Below are 21,890 nucleotides of genomic sequence, written 5' to 3'. Positions count from 1 at the left end.
ATAGAAAAAAATATGTATAAATCGTACATTGGAGAGCAAATGGTCTTATTTGTGCTAAACAGGTAGCACAGTAGAAACTCAAACGTTCAAGATTACATACGTAAAGTGACTCACATATGTAATCTGAGTTTAGGTATGGGTTTGCTTTCTTTGGCGAATACACCCAAATTGACGTTTACATTTGTTAATACAAGATGCTGAAGATAGTTTGAAATGTGCCAATTATTTTAGCCATGTTAGCGTGGCTTGCTACACCAATACAGAATGAGCTGTGGTGAGATTTCCTTGATGACTGACCAAACAAACAGGACTTTATAAATACTAACCCTCTCGGAGCCACTGAGCGGCTTCACCGCAGTGTTTTACAAAGTACCAAAGTGCAATTACACCTTGTTGCACCTTGCTAATGACAGCTAATTAGCAAAGCTAAACGTGCTGTGTGAATAAAGGTTAAGGAGCCACGCAGAGCTGCAGACATGTGCTTAATAACCTGTTTTTCTAGATGAAAATACACTAGAAATCAACCTCATAGTGTTAATAAAACCCCACAGGAAACATGGACTTCCTGCTGGGCTGGACAGCCACAATCATACAAGTGGAACAAAAAGATTATCAGGAAAGAAAAATAAGCAAAGCTGTACGACATTTTAAAATCGAGCAGCATGTGCTCCTTTTCCCCTGATACAAATATAAATTCTTAAAATTTCAACACATGAAGGTAACTCTGAACTGAAACATGGGCAACTCCACAGACCGTCTGCCGAAAGTGACGTTGCTTCACGAACTCAGGAATAAACACCGGGCAGAGTCCGAGCCGTGAGGGAAGGCGTTGAACTCCTCTAACCACCTCATTATTTGATGGTTATTTTGAGAACCATTAAAAAAAAAAAAAAAAAAAAGAAAAATCCCTATAATCCACTCCACCAGCCAAGTAAATGACAGTCATAGATGGCGCTGGTTTCCATAGAAACAGGAGATGATAATAATAAAGCGTTTTAGTGTAAAGCTATGTATAGAAAGTCTATGTTTACATATGTAGGATCTTGTGTGTGTGTGTGTGTGTGTGTGTGTGGGTGGGTGGGCCGCACAGATGGCTCTTCCAAGAAAGTATTGCACCTGCGTGTGGGATGAAAGTGTGACACAGTGGTGACCACAGCATGAGGGTTTATTCTCATCTTGGGTGACACACGGCAGCAGCGAGCCTCCGAGGACTCGCCGTGCGTTACCCCGTAAGGCAGCGCGAGTCGCTCTCGTCCAGAAAACGGGTGCTGATGCACCGCCGCTCTGACATGAGTTTGATTCAATAGGCAGTAAAGTAATTGCAGGAGCACATTTACATCATAAGAGCTCTTAAAGTGGCAACCAGTAAAACATGCTAATTAACCAGGAGCAAGACGCAATTTCCCGGACGGTTTCTAAATGAGCTTTGAAACCATTAACCACATCTAAGCCTTGGAGAAAGAAAATGTGGGAAAAAAAATAAAAAAAATACATCTATAAAAAGGGACTTTTAGTTCAGTCCAGTTCTGATTCTTCTCAGCCCAGGAAAGACGCTTCTGGTTCAGGAGTCACTCGACACGAGGGATTTCAAATACTCTTCCAAACCCCCGCCCCTCCCAGCACACAAAGCGTTCATCGTTTTTTGTTTTTCATTTCATTCATCCATCCCGCGCCCCCCCTGCAATGGCATGGTGCCCCCTCTAGGGGGTGCGCCCCACAGTTTGGGAACCTCTGGCATAGGCCAAACGCTTCGGATTAGCGTAAAATCTCCACCTTAAAAACTTTATAAAATTGTAAAATCATGTAAGATTCCACTTGTAATTTTCTTTTGAGAATCTTATTTCTGTTTCATTAGATGCAGGGTTGAAAGAAATGCTTTGAATATACATCACTGTGTAACAACTACGTGATACCAATTTCACTTGCTGAACTGAATTACTAAAAAGAAAATACCTTTATTGCATCTAATCTTCTGAGATGTAAAATGATCTGATCTTTCACCATCTACTTCGCCAATCGGATCTCTATTAAATTTTTTATTAAATTCTTGCTTTTAACTTGCTTCACATTGCAGCAAAAAGCAGGAACATAAGCTACGAAGGAATGCTGCTGTTTCTGTATCCCTCCATATCCATTTGCACACTTTCAGCCTCTCTGAGAAGCTGAGGCTGAGAATAACACTGGCTGATCAAGTTCAGCTTTTATGCATGTGCAGCGAGACTGAAAAAAATAGAATCATTTCATCGCTATTATTCATGGGTTATAAATGTATTTTGAGGACAGGATTTGGAACAGGGTTGAATTGTTCACAACCATTAAATAGAAACAGCTTAAATCTTTGGTATGCGTCGCTTATTAATGTGAGTTTGCAAAAAGGCCAACAAAGAAAGAACACACATTATAAGAGCGAGTATGGCTGCCCCATCAATGCAGAAAAGTTTATATGGTCCATTCCAAAGCATTTAAAGTCTATCACTCAATACTTTACAGTTGTTCTTGTTTAATCATGGGTCACGTTTCATAAGTGTTGACTCACCCAAACTGGGATTAGAAGCACAATAGATGGAAATAGGGACATAAGATATTCCAAAAATGTTCAATGAAATTAAAACGTTGGTGAGATTTGATCACTTTTATGAATTCATGATAATTTAGCAAAACAGCCAATCAGCACCAAGGAAAATGAATAGCGCTCCTGGATTAGTTGAAACCAGCCAATAGCATGTCAAATAGTGCGTCTAGGTATTTTAGCTTCCCAAACTGTTTTCTTTTGACTAGTTTAAGAAAATCAGCCAAAAGTCCAATTATCCGCCAATAAATTGGAGTTACGTTACATAGAAAAGTCCACAAATAGGTCAATCAATACGTAACTGTGAATAGGCAGGGTTCAACTTTAAAGTGGTTCACAGCGATTGGTCAAAGGTGCAAAATGGCAGTAGATGGGAACGAAGTGGTAAAATGTAGGTGCAACATTGAATATTACTGAATATTATTTCTTAAAACTAAACTCAGTTTATTTTTATCCTATTTTTCACCCCATTTTTTTCCCCGAAAAAAAATTACAAATGACATAAATATCTTACAAAATTGGCTTTTATTTCAATAATTCCTCCCGTGAGTTGACCTGAATTCAAAGTCGAAATGAAGAGAAACTGTAAAACACACTCATCAAACAAGATGACAGTCCTTGGACAACGTCACTCTGGAAACACAACAACTGTATTGGTGGAAAATAATAATAATAATAATAATAATAATAATAATAAAATTTTCCAAAAGTTAAATCTTCAAAAAACAGACAATTCAACTAATCACCCAGCAATGGAACGACAACAGATCATTTTAAATGCAGAGGACAGAAATAGTTCGTCAGTCTGCACAGCGCCGTGTTTGTCAAAAAACACATCAGGCCAAACAGCTGATCTATCCAACCATTAACATAATGATGTGACGTAATGAACTTCTCTTTAATGACTGGCCCACATCAACATGGGAGTCTAATAAAGCCGAGCAGGAAATGACTCCTTCGAGGTATTGCTGCTAGAGGTGAGCTGTACTTTCTAATTCATTTATACACACATTGTTGGTGCGACATTTCCAGTCAGCATAACAGCAGCTAACGCTTCTCCCAGGGATGGCATCATATTAAAAATAATTATTCTTATTATAGCGCCAAGTGTGCTGTAAAAATAACATGATGAAACAGAAAGAAATGAATCCCTTTCCACATGTTTAATTTTCTAAACTGTAAGAAGAAAACCAACAACAATCAGTTTGTAGCTTACAAAGATTATTGAATGCATTTGTGGCCCTTGGGCAAAAAAAAAAAAAAAAACATGATTAGCAGTCTGACGATGAGGATAAACATCTTCAATAAACACATATTTCCGTTATTTATAAGTTCTTGTGGACTCAGTGACACAGCTGTAAAACTAAATGTCGTTTCCCATTCCAGTTTTGAAACAGTCTCGCGTGAGATGTCTGAAGACAGCATGTCAGTGAACAAAAAAATATGTATTTTTTTCATGGATAAAGATTTCTTAATCATATAGTTAAAAACATAATAAGAAAACAATTTCCATACAAAACAAAGTGTAGTTTTGTTTTTATTTAAAATAAATATTTTTATATTTTGGGAAATGTAATATTTATTCAGACCTTGTAAAACAGGAACCAATTTTGTATTTTTCAGGACAACGTGGAAACCAGGGATGCATTGGAAAATTAAGTGTTGACCAGAATTGGCCTTAAAACGGTGACCAGTAAATTGTAAACTCAATGATCCAATCTTTTTCTGACCAAATGTAAATTATGCTAGACCACACGGACAACAACACTCTTCAGTGCAGACGTTGTAAGTGAAGAAAATGCCAGCCTTGATATTTGCAATCTGAGTCAGGTGTTCATAAATGTGATGATTTTGAAATTATTTTTGCACATCAAGATCAGTTTATGATTCACTCAGTATGGAAACAAACAAGACATATAGCCCTGAAAATCATGGAAAAATGATAAGATTCAAGGATTTTGTGACGTAAGATAATTCCTGAACTTTTTTTTACCTTCAACTTATCCTGTATTACTTAAGAAAAGTGAACTAAAAATGTAATAATAAAATAAAAAAGGTGCAATAACGTAGTAGCAAAATATTTTGAATCTGTTTCAGCAATTAGTAATCATAAAAACGAGTCCGTGTTCAATTAGTGACTGGGATTAACATTAACTTACGTTTAGCTGAAACAACTAAGATTTTATTGGCTCTTCCTCAACTGCATCATTTAGCTAACTAGGCAGTTTTCAACGGGACAAAACAATCATGTTGTACAAAGAAATCAGTCAGGAAAAGGGTACAAAAAACATCCTATCCGTCCAGACTAAACAGAAACTGGACAGGGTTTCTATCTAACGCTGCCCAGAATCCGACAGCAACACTGCAGGAGCCGAGTACATTTCTGTAGTTCTGGTAGTACCAGTACTACACAACAACAGCCTCCTGTAGTTCTTATGTGTCTGGACTGCGAAGTAGAATTAAAAGACAGAAGTGTTTTGTTCTGCCTGAAAATCTGCTAAGAAGAATGTTATGATTTGATAAAACCATAAACTTAAGCCCATAGTTCCAAAATGTAAGCCTGGCACAAAATAAGAAATTGTAACAAAAACTCCGTACCTAAATTGAAACATGGCAGTGGCAGTATCATACTACGTTTGCTTGTATTCAGATTGAACCAGTTTTGACCCAAAAGCCTTCAGGTGTCTGACAGCTGAAGATGAACCGCCATTTTATGAAATATCTTCACCGGTGCCTCCCCAGAAATCAGAACTAGACTTGGCAATAAAAAAAAACAATCTTAAGTCACCTAAACAGGTGTTTGAACAAGAATTACCCTCCTAATCTCATAGATTTCATGTCATATCTAAGGTGAAAAAACTGGGAAATTATTTTTTCTTTTTTTACACAAGCACCAAGAGATTTTATTAAGAGTTTACAGACTTCTTAGACATCCACTCTAGTTAGTTAGTCCAACATTTTTAGACACTTTTGAACGAAACAATGCATGTCTAAAAGGGGTTGCATAAAAAAAAATACAGATATCTATTACTGTCAACCATATTATAACTTCATAGTAACTGTCACCAGATAATGTGAATGCTCAAACCCAAAACCCTGTTGAAGGAAAGAACGTTTTCTTTTGCGTCATTCTGGCCACGTTTCCTGTCAGCGCTGCTCAACCGCAGCCGACAAAGGGCCCTCAGATAAGCAACAGAGAGACGCCGGAGCTGGTGAGGGCTTAGCAGAAAGCGTTTGGTCAACTTCTGTAAAGAGGTTATGAAACTTTGTCACTTTTATTCTTAAAAGTTAACCTTAATTATCTCTGACTTTTACAGCACAGAGGGCCAAAATAAAAACATTCTGCTCATTTTTCACGGACCTCTCCACTTCTGAAGAACGGAGAGGTCTGTAATTTTCATTGTAGGCACACCTCAATGGTGAGATGGAATCTACAAACACAATCCAAGCAAGGGGGCAATGAGAGGCAAGGAGGCTGTTGCTGGGGGTTCATCGACTGCAGCTTTCTGGCCGATCACCCATCTCTGAAAAGCCTGACCTGCCGATTACAATTTTGGTCAACACTCTTTTCTTGTTGTCTGAAAAGTTCCTAAATTGGCAACAGTGGGGTGACTGTTGTTAACCATCTAAGAACTGACCTGGTCCATCAGTCAGCTCTCTCTCTCTGCGACACAAAAAGGGACATTTCACAACTTTGTGGAGGTAGATAAGTTCAGTGGAAAATATTGGTTTATCTTAATTTTGGGAGATAAAATTAAGGAACTTATTAATCAATGCACCCCTAGTTGTTGCTTGAAATCCCGTGACACATGGACCATGTGTCAACAAGACAATACAGCTGTCTTGTCCTCTTTGCAAAAAAGCGGTACCAAAGCATGATGCTTCCACTTTTATACTTCACAGTTCTTGGAACTGCGCTCATCATTCTTCTTCCTCCAAACCTGGCAAATGGAGTTTATTCCAAAAAGCTTCATTTTGGTTTCATCTGACCAGATGACCTCATGACCTCCTCCCACACCTGTTCTAGATAATCCAGTTGGTCATTGCCAGACCAGGTCATTGTGCAGGTTTACCATTTTGTCCCTGGTGATCTAAGATAACTCTTTAGTCTTGTCCATTGTGAAGAAGTTGGAGTCTGATTGAGTGAACATGTGGACAGGTGTCTTTCCTCACAGGTAACGAGTTCAAACAGGTGCAATTAGTCCAGGTAGCGAGTGGAGAACAGGAAGGCTTGCTAACGACAAACTAACAGTTCTATGAGAGCCAGAATTCTTGCTGGTTTGTAGGTATTCAAATTCTTATTTTTTATAATAAAATAAGAAATAATGCAATTAGGTTTTTAATATTCTTTTTAAAGATTCTGTCGTTCACTGCTGAGGTGAGCCTGCGATGAAAATTACAAACCTATGCAAGTAGGAAAAAGGGGATGAGTCAAATATGTACATTTCCCCACTGTATTTAATTTCTTTTGTGAAAATATACAAAAGTCATATACCCTCTACTCTTGGGTCATGGTGTACCATCAGGATGGAAAAAGGAGATTTTAGATTTCTTTCCCAGGAAGAATGGAGATGCAGATTATGAACCCACAGTAAGAAGTTTCAGAACAGATACATGAGGAAAAAAAAATAAGACGAAGACATTTTGGTTTAAATAATCACCTGCTGCGATTCCATTTTCAGCGCATGTTTTACCGATTCAGCAGCCGCCTTCAGACTGTGACTGCTGGTAGAAAATGTTTTTATCCCTCATGCTGTTCGTTAGTGGAGGAAAGAGATAATGGGGGGTTGGGAGAAGCTAAACATAAGCCTGTTTCATTCCTACACATGGATCCAAAGAGGATGCGGCACATCAATGCCTTTACTTCAAATAAAACGTAATTACTGTGTATGTTAAATGAAAAACAACAAAAGCAACCAATGTAATTCAAAGAGAAAACATAAAAACGAAGGTTTTCCACATAACGTACCGTGATGTTTTACAGGTAAGACGGACTGAAAGTGTGCCAGTTAAAACAGAATAATGATCCTATGTAGCTCTTATGTTATGCAGTTGTTAAGCCCCCACCCAGACACACACACCCTAATAGCTCAATATAGACATAGACGCAGACGCAAAGTCAAAACACACACCCATCATCTAGGAAATGAGAATAGTTTCCCTCCGAGGATAATGACCCGTCACTACCCATGATGGTTTCCTCTAGTAGAGTAAATGGCAGTAAATGGGATGTTGATTAAATCACGGCATTTTCTTGTATACCAGATGGCATAAAAAAAAAAGAAAAAAAAAAAAAAAAAAAGGCCACACTCGTCAAAAGTGGTCAATCAGTTTCTGCGGCCATCGGGTGCAGCCCAGAATTTAGTCCCAAAGCAAAGTTTCCAGGCAAAGAAGACGAAGTACAACCGTGAAGGAAGTAGAGGAAACGACACGGATGTCCACTTTGGGGTGACACTGTGTGCAGAGATTTGATGTCTTCTACATCTGAACAATTCATCAGTCAGGAACTAGAACAGATGTCAAACTACTTCCTGTCTATTGCAAGTGGTCAACGGACAAAAGGTAGGGAATACCTGTGATAGGTTGCCAGGGCAACACGACAAACACAAACAGAACAACAACCACCAACACACACGCACACACTTCTAAGGGAAATTTACAAGAGACCAGTTAACCTAATATGCAAGTGTTTGGACAGTGGTAGAGAGCCCATGCATGCACAAGGACTAACCTTCAGTGAAAAAGGTGTTTATTAATGCAATCCTGGGTGGGATTCCAGTCTCAGCATTTTCTTGCTACAAGACAGTGCTGACCATGCACTGCCTTGAAATGAGTTGTAAAAACATTGCAACTCATTTCTTTAATCTATGGCTGATCTTTGATGGCAACTGCGCGTCAGGCATTGCTGCCAACACAGGATGGTGGTTTTACGGAAAGCGGTTGGTTGTAGAAAACAAAAAAAAGACAACATTGGCATTGGTACCACAAGGAACAAACTGTGGACCTGAGAAGCCAACTGCTTCAACTCAATCAAATACTAAAAGGTTTATTAAAAAGAGAAGCCTGCAAAGCCAAAGACTAGCAAAACTAGGGTCCTGTTCAAACAACAGCCGGTAGCCTTACCTTATCCTAAGTGTACAACTGAAGCTTTATCTACTTTCCATCCACTCAAGTACAAAAAAACATATCTGCTAACCAGTGGAACTAATGATGCAGCAAGACCTGATAATCTCTCACTGACCAAACATTTGCTGACAGAATTGCATGTTGTCGATCATGCTATGTTGATCCCTTGAATTTGGGGAAAATAAACATTTAGAAATTTCTAGAAGTAGCAAAGTTGCAACCTTCATGCTTCCATCTTTGTCCAGACCAACAGTTTTTATTGTCCAATTTAATCACCAACATTTTCATGATGGGTTGCACCATATTTTTCCTCGCAGCTTTTTAGCTCTCTGCACCCATAGATAATTCAAACTGCCAACCCACACCAAGGAAACGCGCTCTAGAACGGAAACATGGCAACCGATGAAGTTGAAAGGTCGTTGTTAAAAGGATGATTTAAACAAACTGGCAATTGTTGATATTTTTTCCCCTCCCACATGACTGAGTACACAGTGGAAACAGACGCCTGCACTTAACCCAAGTCAGTCAATAATGCCTTGCCCCACGAAAGGGAGTGCTGCGTACGTCACGCTCAGGAGCCAACGTCTACAACTCGTTCACTTTCAGGTTTCTATATGACAAGTAATTATTCATACAAAGCAAAACATTATTATCTTTTCATCTTTTTTAAAAAAAACAGACCTTTGTGAATCCACAACCACTGAACATTCGGGCTTTGACTGCACCTTTGTAGACAAACTGATGTAGACTAATGGCTTTCTATTTTTCCCCCCCAGCTACAGGGCTGCAGGTGTGCTGCTTAACACCCAACAGTGAAGGCAGAAAATGATGCTCGACACTCGCAGGGATGCAAATGCGTTGAAAAATGTTGGCCTGAGCCAGCAGCCCAGGTGCCGCTCCAGCCCGCCATTCATCGGAGCCACACATCCTCCCATTTACTCAGCCAACCCACCGCAAATAAACCTATCCATTATCTCAGTCTGCCAATACCACTCGAACAAACGCTTTTACTTAGAAAGAAAATCGTCACTGCGGGATTTCAAAGCTGGATTGAAATTATTACGGCTGTAGTCTTTTATTAATCTGTGCTTAAAAGAAGAAAAAAAAAGATTTATCTTCCTATTGACTAAATGGACCAAAACTAACAACTCCCACTATTTCTGTCCTATGAACATTTCGACCAAAGGCGTGTACTTTAAATTTATGCAACATTTTTGGAGTTTAATAAAACAAATATCAGATAAAGGTTTGAAGTTTTGAGACTTAAGCCAATTTGACTGCGTACGTTCTGAGATGCTCCTTAACCCTGCAGCCTTTAGGAAGGAAGATGCGTCATCAGGTGGGCGCCAACAATCAGTAGCTGCATTTTCATTACAAACATGAGCAAAATTTAATATTCTGCGTCAAAAAAAAAAATACAATTTCGCAATTGTTGGGTTTCCGTCAAGTAGGAAATACAACTAAAATCACAGTAAGAGAATAAGTTTGTTCGCGTTATGTCAATAAAAAAAAAAAAAAAAGAACGTGCCGCGCCATCATCCTACCACTTCCTGTCGTTTTCTTTTTTGTTGTTTGCTGTGTGGCAACATCCGGTTGTTGATAATGTGACTCGCGTGATACAAAAATAGTTTTTCCACTGCAGTGTTGCAAAATAAAACAATTTTGAGATGATCAAAAAAAAATATTTAAAATTAAATCCACCTCATTCTAATGCTGAAACTTTTAATCAAAAGAGGAGAGTTTTCCTGAAATTACCGCATTGCCAATAAGAAAATTTATTTTCAAAATGTCAAATTGAGCAATTACAGAAGCACCGCTAGTAGGTGTTTCGAACATATTTCTCTGCTGTTAACCATCTCAATCAGCAGACTTGTTTCCCCTCTACAAGTCTCATAGCCCTTGGAAAGATACTAAATCTGTATGGGCCTGAAAGATTTTGCTCGCTGCATCTCTAGTTAATACGGTTAAATATGGGCACGCTTGTATTTTCTGGTACTCACCGCTGACGTGACTTAACTTTAGCAATTTAGACGCTCCATAGTTTTAGATATACCTGAGCTAATGCCAGAGCTGACACTAAACCAGCCACAAGAAAAAAAGGGCATCAACTTCAACAGGCCCACTGAAAACACTCAGATGTTCAACTCTTTCATGAATGAACACATCTCTTTCCTCCCTGTCAAGGCTGAATGACAAAATGAAACACTCTGCATCTCTTTCTTTTCCACTGCCTCTATCCTGTCGCATTGTGATCACCTTAGAGACCTGAAGCTAACTGAGCGTGAAATTCTGGTTGCGCCAAAACCTCCCCGATTCATCGACAAAGGCCACGGTTGGTGAGAGAGGGTGCAGCTCATTGAGGGCGATTTGTGAGTCAGGCTTGTGAAAACACTGCTTGCATTCTCAAGGTTTTCTTGAAGAGAGTGTCGGACAAAAGGAAGGGGCGGCGCGAGGGAGACCCGGCGCGGCGGGGAAAAGACGCAACGTTAGAACTGAGAGAGTAGCACGTCGACTGCTGCTCTCCTGTGATGCATCGCCTCCTGATCCTTTCCAAGAAAAGAAAAAAAAAAAAGGACACCGTTTCTGATGAATGACTGCTTTCAAGAGAACAGAGCAAAGTTATTCTTGGAGTACTTGAAAAGCAGGAGGATTATTTCTTGTTCGAGTGGCGCGCTGCAGTGTTACCGCTAAATCTTCTGAGATTGAACTTTAAACCAAAACTCAAAAAAAAAAAAAAAAAAACAGAATGGCTGATTAATGCGTGAAATCCCTGAAACTTATGACAGTACTTTGCTTAATACGCCGTGAATTTTACAAGTTAACACGAGCAAATATTTGCGTATTAGCGGAGAGCGGAGCACAGAATGTGGCTTGTAAACTTTTAACAGGGAATACTTTCAAAAGCAGCTCCAGGGCTTTACATAACCCGAAAGTGAAAAATCATTTCTCTAAAAGGGCATGCGTCATCATTTCTCAAGCTTTCCTTGTTCAGGCAAGGCAGTTTATGATTCAAACAAAAACCTCTTTAAAGCCTCTTCTTGTGTATTTTTAATTGACATGTCTTTTCATAATTTTAAGATTTTTTTTTCATGTTCTGGTTCTTAAATGTGACCTTTTATGTGTAGGAAAACATCTTCCATTTCATTGCCTTCACTTGAATCCATACAGAACCAATAAAAGGCAGGACACAGATCATAACCCGTAATGGAAAACACGCATATTTCCATTTAAAAAAAAAAAAAAAGAAGAAAAAAAAAAACTTTCATAATAATCCAGTAGGAATGAAGAAAGTCTGGAGCTCGGCGACAAAAGGGCAGCTCTTTTACGTCATCCGCACGCCCAAAGATGACTAAGACGGACAAGACCATCAAAACTCACGGGACGGCTCGCGCATGTCGGAGGACTCCTCCAGTGAGCGCCGTGTTTATTAAACGTCGTATAAACACCGCGGAGAGAGCCGCTCCGACATCTGCGGCTGAGCAGGGATGTGATGACGCAACGCGGCCCAGCAGCAGGCGCTAATCTTCTCCCAAAGACAATGCACAAAAAGAGACGTGACCCTGCATGTACCCATGACTCCTAACTCTGAGTGCACGCACACACACACACACACACACTGTACTAACGCGCAACCCCAGGGAGCTTCAAAGAAAAACAAAATCTGCCAGAACTTCCTGCATGACCTTTACCCCTCCCCGCTCTCTGCCATCCCTTTTTTTTTGTTTTGTTTTTGGTTTGTCTCCTCTTCACCTCTCCTTACACATAGGAGGTCACCGTTGCACGTCCCTGGTCATCCGCCCCCGGCGTTCCACCTTTAACTTCATCAACTGCTCTTGCCTTTTGTTTTCGGACAAGCAGGAAACTTTGACTCGCCCTTTAGAAGGGGAGGGATGAAACTCGCCGCAATGTGTGCAGCAGTGATAAGAGCACACAGAGGGGGGGAAAAAAATAAATAAATTTAAAAAAATGCTGCCTCTTCTACAGTAAATTTCCCAGAGGAGTACCAACTGTAAACAAGTAATGACGCTATGCTTTCTGGGACTCGTCCAAACTGGACTTATCTCCCATTTTTTTTTTCCAGATATAAAAGCCAGCCGTATTATCATTTATTAGATGATTCATACGTAAAGCTTCGGCTTTCGTGTCACCGAGGAGACACCAACACACACCGTTTCCAATTCCAATACATCCGCAGGAGAGTTTCTTACTTTCTGGCTTCAGCACAGGCATTTCCCAGAACCACCGTCAAACTCTTGACAGCTAAACAATCAAACTGATTTCTGGAAGTTCGCCTCCGCGGGGTTAAAGTTTCACTTGCGATGTAAAAGGAAGTGTTCTTTTTATTTCCTTCCTCTACCAATTATAGAGTCGGGAAGTTATCACGGCATGTTGCAGGTATGGCAGGCACAGTGATAAAAAAAAAAAGAGGAGCACGATCAAACGTTTCAGGACACATGAGGAGCATCATGGGACACGACTGTGGAGGTTAAATTGAAAAAAACGGACATTTCTTCTTGATATAAAGGAATGGGTGCAACAATGCAGCTTGCAAGAAAAAAAATTATAAGTGACATTGGATTCACCAGAACAAGACGAGGTTTAAGTATTTGGGGAAAAGCCATGTTCTTAGTTGTTTGTTTAATTTCACAAATAGAGTAAAGATTTTATGAATAACAAACTATATTAAAAAAATCAGTAATTAGTTTAGAGTATGCCATTTCAGGTTTGACCAGCTTGTTTTTATGCTTGTATACTTAGCCTAAGGGCTATAAAAGTAATGGAAATGCTCAATTTGTGTTTTCAAGAACAGTATAAATGTTTAATTACATTTTGTTTTAGAAAAGTATTACATTTTGAACTCAATCTGGTCACATCAGTCCAAACACAAACACTGCAATAGCCATTTGGTTTAGCACAAGGAGGAAGTTTTGAAGGAGATGCTAACTTTAGCATTTGTTAGCTTATGGTTAGCTAGTTGCTAACTATTAGCATTGGCTTCACTAATCATTTCTACCTTGTCTCTCACACTTGTTTTTCCCTGTCAAGTATTCATAATATTGTCAATTAATTAAAAATTGATGGATACCTCTTCAATGTTTTGAAACCTATTACCCAGGCTAACTCGTCGCCGTCAACACAACAGAGTAACTCAAGAAACAGTTCCTTTTGTACTTCACAGTAAGACTCTCAATTGCAGAATCCCAACTTTAAAGCGTTTCCCGTCACATTTTTTAAGCCATAATATCACACTACTACAGATCGTTTGGGCTTTACAGACATATACACTATGAGAAACATTGTGGCGTCTTAATATCCCAAAATCTCATTCCACCCAAACTAGAAAGAGACAGAAGAAAATTAATGATACATATCATTGTTTCCCTCAAATAAATGAACATTCATTACATATCTGAATACAATTTGTATTGTGTTGTTCCAACACAATGCACTACAAATTATTAGCATGTCTCCATCAGGCGATACAATTACTTGTTAGCATGTCTCAGCTTTCATCTTGAAAGCAGTCGCTCCTTACATGGAAACAGACAGAACACCGGCATTTCTTTGGGCACAACCGCTAGATTAGATAATGAGTGATTTTGTTTTATGCTTCTGTCAAGACAGTCGTGCAGCAGAGCCGGCTCATATGCAGAAAAGGACATCGACAGTTAGCGGAGCTAGCCCAGGCAGCTAGATTAAAGGCCAGAAAGGTTGCTATTAAAAACAAAAAAAAAAACTTACATGCCTTGTGTTGACTTGCTACACGACGGTTAAACCGAGCCCGACTATTGGCTCCTGGTTTGTACGTCCACTCAAGTATAAAGGGCAAGCGTATTAAGTATTAGTGTATATTAGTGCAAGTCTTCGAGCTTGAGAGCTGTGGTTCAGCAGCGGTCCACTTCATCTTGATAACAAAAAAAACACCGAAACCTCTGTCATACCACTTTGAGCCTCAATGTGAGGTTAAAATTTAACTTCCTTATTTATTTTTGCAAAATAAAAAGCAATAGCAAACAAAGTTTTCATGTCTGAGGCATGATTTAAAGTTAAATATAAAGAGATGCAGATTAAGGATGCAGTCTAGGATTTACCCACTACAAATTACAAATACTGCTAAAGTGAAAGAAAAGTTTTTATCCGATTTAAATTTTTCCCCAGAGACACGCCGTCAACCACGGAACAAGTAAGGTCAGAGCCGTAACCTTCACCTTTCTTGATCCTCAACCTTCAACTGTCCCTACCAGCGCGACGGGAAAGTGGAGGTTGCTTAACGTAAGCAGGCGAAGAAGCCGAGCGCCTGCTTCTGTGAATGTAACAATCGTTTAGAAATGCAGACGCCCACGTAACACATCTGTGTGATGGCTTACACACACGCACACACACACACACACACACACACACACACACACACACACACACACACACACACAAGAAGTATTCAAGAACACATTCCTCTTAGCAAAGCTTTGTATTACAAACATGACATTTCCCTTTTGAACTCATGAGGGGGGGTTTTACTGTAATGCCTTCATCGCTGCTTCAATTGAGGAAAATGGAAACTGGCAGGTTTGTGGTGATCATCACTGGGCGGAAAACCTATATATATATGTGTGTGTGTGTGTGTGTGTGTGTGTTTGTGGTACTCTCTGCAAGATATTAAATGCTAAGGCATCTCATTTGCCTATTTCGTGGAGCCGAAAATCCATCTCATTCCACTTAGAATAAAAAAACAAAAATAGGTTTATCTGTAGAGAACGCTTTCATCAAACCCAGCAACATGAGAAACAGATGCAGTCGTCTGTGAGGTCGCACTGCATGTCAGAGGTGAAAGAAATCAAAGCTGCATTTTAGTAGGAGTCCAATAAATACCATTCCAGGAAATATACATATATATATATTTAAAAATATGATTATTATCAAACTTTTAATCAGCAAAATTACAGATTATTTTTCCCCTTCCAGAGAAAAAGCATCACTGCTTTCTTATCCTAACATCTGGCCTGACATGGTGTCACAGCGTAGACTGTAAATCCACTTGGCAGCGGCCTTGGGCTATAGGAAAACCAACACACACCCACACATCTCAACCACTGAAGACATGGACAGAAAAAGAAGGAAAAAGAAGAAGAAGAGCTGATAATTGACCAAACGCACCGTTACATACATGCCAGGACAAGAAAAACAATCATCTCCAGCTGCTAATTTTAGACTCCAACCCTGAGATTAAACAGACAAATCAGATTGAACACTAAACAGTGGGCTCATTGTTTCGCGCAAATGAATCAATCAGTGCAGCACAGGAGGAATTAGTTGCAGGGAAACAGAAGAGTTGAGTCTGGAGAGGACTTGTCTGCAGTTTTAGGGAGGAATAATTCAATCCGCAGGCAAGCGTCTGCAGAGTCTGGAATTTGAGAGAGGAGGGCTGGAGGGGGCAGAAAACGATGACACTCCTCAGAGATGTAGTATTTTATGAATGTGTGACAAAGCTGAGCTGCTCTCTCTTTTAACTCGGGCTTTCTCCTGCTATGGGTTTGAGGGAGACGGGGATGATTTTTATTCAGCGGAGCGCTTCAAGTTCATCTGAAAGCATTTCTCTTGCTTCGTGTAAACCTTTCTTCCCCAGCCACATGTCTGGAATACAATCAACCTAGACGCGCTATCATAGCTGTCGATGTCGCCCGGGAAGAGCACAAATCCCCTGGAGTCGTGCACGAAAAAAATAAGAAAATAAATAAAGACAAGAAACCAAGAGGAGTGTGTGGGGGTTGGGGGAGGAGAAGAGAGCGCAATAAATAATTAAAAAATTAAAATAAAAACTTACCTCCTCTACAGTGAGGGGCATGCATATCCTGTACTCCTTCATTAACATCTTCTTCTTTTCTTCTTCCCTCTACGCGACCCCCGCTATGTGTTCACAATAGTAGCAGCTCAGCAGAGTTTCCCCGCCCCGCCGCCCCGGCAGGATGTGTGTGAGCGCCGAGCTTATCTGGACGATGTCTGATGTCAGCGCATGGACAGCCCGAGTTACGCTCGACTTCTTCCTTTCATCGGAACCAGCGGATTGTGTGTGTCTCCAGCATTGCCTTGTGTGACGTGAGGAACGGAGCTTCGGCTGCTTCTGGAGGGTTGTCTCCTCCCACAGTGCCGGGAGGTGGTGGTGGTGGTGGGGGGGACGGCCAGTCAAGCTGGGAGCGCACACGGAGGTGACGGATGACGGTCCGTCGGAATAAGAGTCTCCGACGGCCATAGAAAGTTTTTTTTTTCTCAGTCGAAACAAATGATCGAATATAAGGATGTAGAAATACAAATCAGTCAAGTAGAATATTGAATTGAAGTAAAAAAAAAGAAAGAAAGAAAGAAAGAAAGAAAATACAGTTAAATTTATTTAAAAGCCTCAATTCAAAAATAAATGTCATCTTTAGCACGGCTGCATGACTAATTTGTTCTCTGCTTGTTTTGATTGACTGATTAACGGCAAGAGATGCTTAGATTTGTTTTACAGAATTTGAACCAAGTGAAGCTAAAACTATAACATTTCAGGAATTTTGGGAACATATTTACAGACAAATAAAGTGTTTTTTTTTTATATCTTGAATGTAAAATGTACATATTTGGCTTAATTACTGTTCTGAATGTGTTGTTCTTTCACAAAAGGCTTTTCAAAAAAAAAGTATACTCCAGTTAACAACTAATCGAAAATGAATTTATAATTATTTCAGTAAATGATTAATCACAACTTAATCGTTTCATCAGTAATCTTTTAGTAACTTCATCTTGGTGAGAAACACACCTAAACAGATTATTACTGAGCCAGAAAAGTAATCTGTCAAATGCAGATTGTACTATCAGTCAATAGTATAAAAACACTTAAAATAAACTTATTATTGAAAGATCAAAAACAAGAACAAAAACATATGCGTAGCTCACGTTCTAAAAGGATGAAGTTGTTTTTATTTTGAAGAGTCTATCCCGGATGTGAATTACCTCTGCCCGCTTTTTTTTTTTTTTTTTCTTTGAGGTACCGTTAGGAATAAAGTCCAGTATGCTTATTAAATGTTTGTTTTGAACGCAGCAGTGTTTCGAAACTGAACCCCCTGTCTGCGTACAAAGTCAAATCAAACAACCCCTACACCCCTCCTCAAAATAAAGGGGGGTGCTACTTTTTTCTCGCCTACTTGTTCTACTTGAAAGCGGCTCTCATTGGTATCGGAAAATAAAACCACGTTAACTAACAGCCTCTTCGGCCCCGCTTCCCCCCGCGAGACGCGATGGAAACACTGGTAGACCACAGCACAGGAAGCATCAGCTCGCTGCTGCTGCTGCACCCCTTTCTCGCTTTCACACCCCTTTTGTGAAGGTTGTGGTTTCACTGCCTCTAATGTCTTGCACGTGCATAATTCCATTGCGCAGACAATCGAGCGGCGTTTGGACAGCGGCGTTTAGCTCAAATGTCCGCTGAGGTGTTCGCTGTTTGGCCTCATAATGTGCTCACTTTTGTTTTTCCGACATCTTTTGCAAATGCTGACTCATCAGGAAAATGATCAGAAGGCATTCGATAAGAAACAGAGGACATTATTTATAACATCCTTTTTTGTTCCAAATTTTTTGCCCATAAGTAAGTTAAAGATAAATAGAAGATCAAACTGAGGTAAAAAAAAAAAAAAAAAAAAAAAATCTACGAAAACTTAAAAATAAAAACAGGAGACTTTACACTATGCAAATTCACAACATACGGATACTGTTTGCTCAGTTTAAAATAAATATGCAGTTTAGGAGCGTCAGGGAAGAAAAATGGACAGAATTCATTTGCATAAAAAACTGTTCCAATAAACACTATAGCCGTGTTAATATTGACTTGCGCAAATTGAAATTCAGCAAATAAATTTGCTAAATAGAAACATGCAATTTTCAGGGGCGAAAAAAATGTTTTTGAGGTTTTCAGGCTAGGATGAGGTGGCTTTTCAGCCATATCGTAATAGATCTGCAGTTTTTTCACTTCACACGAGACACGTGATCAACAGCCGGATGTTGCTACTGGCGAAAAACGACGAAGAAGACGACAGGAAGTAGAAAGAGGACGTTGGTTTGTTTTTGTTTTGTTTTATTTTGTTTTGTTTTTCAGACAATAATGCACAGTTGATTCCACCAGAGCTCTCACAGTTTCTCACAATTCTTAAAATGTTGTGTGTCATTCGAACGTGTTGAATCTGTAACTCTTCTGTAAAATCTCACACTGCAGTTTCCCTAAAACGCAGGATATTTATCAACTCCCAAGTATAATGGGTTTGTTCCACCGATGTTTGAATAAGCTGGCCAACAGATGATGAGCTCTAATGCTATGGCTGAATTATGACAATAGTAACTGTTTACATCCTTTGCTGCTATTATTTTTAATGATTTATGCTTAGCATGTGATTTTATTTACATTTATTATTCAATGGAAACACAAAATTGTGTTTTTTCAACATTTTTGTGTGGCTTGGGCTGCCTGTGTCATTTCTGTTTATGTGCCTGAAACAGGTCTTTACCTATCCCGTTTACGTCCCGTTTGTTCTGTAATCTTTACCTTGTGCGATTTTTCAGTTTTATTTTGTCTCCAAAGTTACTCAGTCTAAACTAAAGGATTTAATCTTACAGCTTACTGCTTTAATTCATCCATTAAAACTGGGTTTCCTGGTGTAAAGACAAGTTTTCCCATGTCATATTTACATATGTGTGAACGGTATGTCAATGAAATACAGAAGTGAGTTTTTAATGTTGACTTCCAGCTGCAGCAATATCAGAAACCGTCTCCTCTCTAAATATTATATGAACCCTTTTGCAAAAGGGTGAGAAACCACTGACAGTTATGACCCTGAGGCTCTTTTTTGGTGCTTCATAATACGCATAAGCCACAAACAGTCTATTGTTCCATATGCTGTGGAACAGATTCTTTTTGCATGAAAGAAACCAAAATATTTCTCCTTTGAATATTTAGGCAACCATATCACATGACAATTTAATGAGATTTTTGTTTGTTGATTGGAGCAGATCTGCTTTTTAAAATGTTTTTACATTGGCCTATACTGCCAATGCACAAAGCATTTGCATATTTTTTCTATATTGTAAACATTTCATGGCTCTTATCCAAGGAGAATGGCAGCGGTGGACCGGGCGCCCTCTGGCGAGATGCCGCCCTGGGCGGTGGCCCATATCGCCCATGTCAGAAACAAGTTCCAGGTGTCCCTACACTGAACTCAAACCTGTGAATTAATCTATCAGAAGTTTCCAATAATCATTCTCTATGCGATTTTGGTATATGCAAGCTCCTGGTTTAAATTGTGACTTAAATATATCAGTGATCCAACTCAGAAACTGTCATGTTTTGGTTTAAGCTTCTGACCCAGGGGACACAAGTAAAAGTGCAGGAGCGTCCTGCCGAGAGCTTCTCTCCAGGGTATGAACCTGCAGCTCCAGACTCAGCTCCGCCCCCTGGTGGAGACCTGCTGCTCAGCAACAGACACACAAACACCACACAGACACAACCACCCCAAACAATGACAGAAATGGAAACAAAATCACATATAAATACATGTAAACGCACACACACACACAAAGGATTCCTGCTGCAGCAGTAGATTTACACACAAAAAAAGATTTATCTTTGTTTTATCTTCACTAAATGTGCATTTGTGAAATATTGTAGCCAGATTTCCTAAAGCTACTCCTGCAGGTTATGTTTCTGAGCAAACATCTGTGTCTCTTTAGAAGATTTAGTTCAATCCAACATAATTCTGCTGAAGATGTTGCCACTTTTGAATTGTTTCCCTTGGGCCTCTAAAGCAACACTGATTGTATCATTCATTATCCTTTGCGTTAACAAGAAATTTGGTCTGTGCTTCACCGTGAAAAATCTCGTGAAAGCTGAGCTCAACAGCCCAGCGTTCGGGATGACGCTATAATTTCAGCAGTTAGTCACGCTTACTTGCCCAGAGCCCTGCTTCGCCGTGAGAACAACAGAAAACAATGTTGCCACGTTAGGACACAGTCCGTTTTAATTAAAGGAGAGGTTGGGCTGCTGATTTTTATCGACACAACAGGCATTTTTGGATCCACTCAGCAAAATCTGTGCACTAATGATGCTGACAAACTGCCTTTTTGCCTCGTCAGCACGCATTTTCCCTCCACAATATACTCCTGCCTGGGACGGCAAACCCTCTGAACCGGCATTCCAATTTGAACTCTCATCTTCAGTAAACAGGCGAATGTACAAGCTATTTCTACCTAATGTAATGCTGCTAAACACAACTTATAATCAGAGTGTTAATCGTAAATGAAGGCAATGCAATAAAAAAACATTGTAATTACAGTGTCAGCCTATAGCCTAATACACACATTTACCTTTACACAGTAATGATACAGTGAACTGCAGTTACATTTAATGAAATGATGCTAAGCTATAAATAAGTGCCTCAAGCTCAAATGAAAGGTTAATTAACTTCTCAGGCAAAATAGCTGTAAAAAAAAAAAAAAAAAAAGAAAAACTCTGTTGCTGTGTTTGAGTATTACAAAATTCCTGTTGGTGCTTAATCTAATTTTACAGATTAAATGAGAAAAATAAACATTGATGTCGTTCTGGTCCCCACCCCTTTATTCAATGCTTCTCTAGGGTTTGCTGCGGTTTCCTGATTCTCCAAGAAAACTCTTTGAAATTGGTGTTTTTGTTGGGGGGGAGTTTAGACGTTTTATCATATTGCTGGCTTTAAAAGTGCTGGATTTTGTGATCATTCTGTTCATGGTCGGCCATAGACACTTTGGCACCCGAGGTGAGATTTTATTTGCCCCCACCCCCAATTGTTTCACCAATTTATATATGGCTACACTAAATACTGCCTTTTATTATTATTTTTAGCTTAGAAGAAAGTGTTCACGAAAACATAAGTTATAAATACACTGAAAATATTGAAAATACTCTGATTTGGTCAGTTCAACGTATGCAGGAACTGTGAGGCAGGATAGCAAAGCACAGTATCATTATTATTATTATTATTAAATGTAGTATTTAACATTCTTTGCCATGCAGAACAATTATTGTAGAATCTTTCATATTAGAAAATTATATTATTACCTATAAGTTTTAAAAAGAATAGTTAAAGTTCGTTTTTTTCCTTTACCCTTTTATGGCGCCCCTGGATGGCTGGCGCCCTTAGCATTT

General features: G+C 39.4%; 1 protein-coding gene across 1 annotated transcript in view; it reads right to left on the bottom strand.

The window, feature by feature from the left end:
- The window catches only part of LOC106926703 (cytoplasmic phosphatidylinositol transfer protein 1-like), a 68,462-nt gene extending 51,880 nt beyond the window's left edge, over positions 1-16,582 (bottom strand). Inside the window, exon 1 of the mRNA XM_015001794.2 lies at positions 16,518-16,582. Within this exon, the coding sequence (XP_014857280.1) occupies positions 16,518-16,565 (48 nt within the window). The 5' untranslated portion in view covers positions 16,566-16,582. The remainder of the gene's footprint in view (positions 1-16,517) is intronic.
- Positions 16,583-21,890: the final 5,308 nt, after the last annotated feature.

The sequence above is a fragment of the Poecilia mexicana genome, unplaced genomic scaffold (assembly GCF_051168715.1).
Source record: "Poecilia mexicana isolate PSO_F unplaced genomic scaffold, ASM5116871v1 scaffold_2, whole genome shotgun sequence".
Taxonomy (NCBI): domain Eukaryota; kingdom Metazoa; phylum Chordata; class Actinopteri; order Cyprinodontiformes; family Poeciliidae; genus Poecilia; species Poecilia mexicana.
This window is presented reverse-complemented; position numbering and strand designations above follow the sequence as displayed.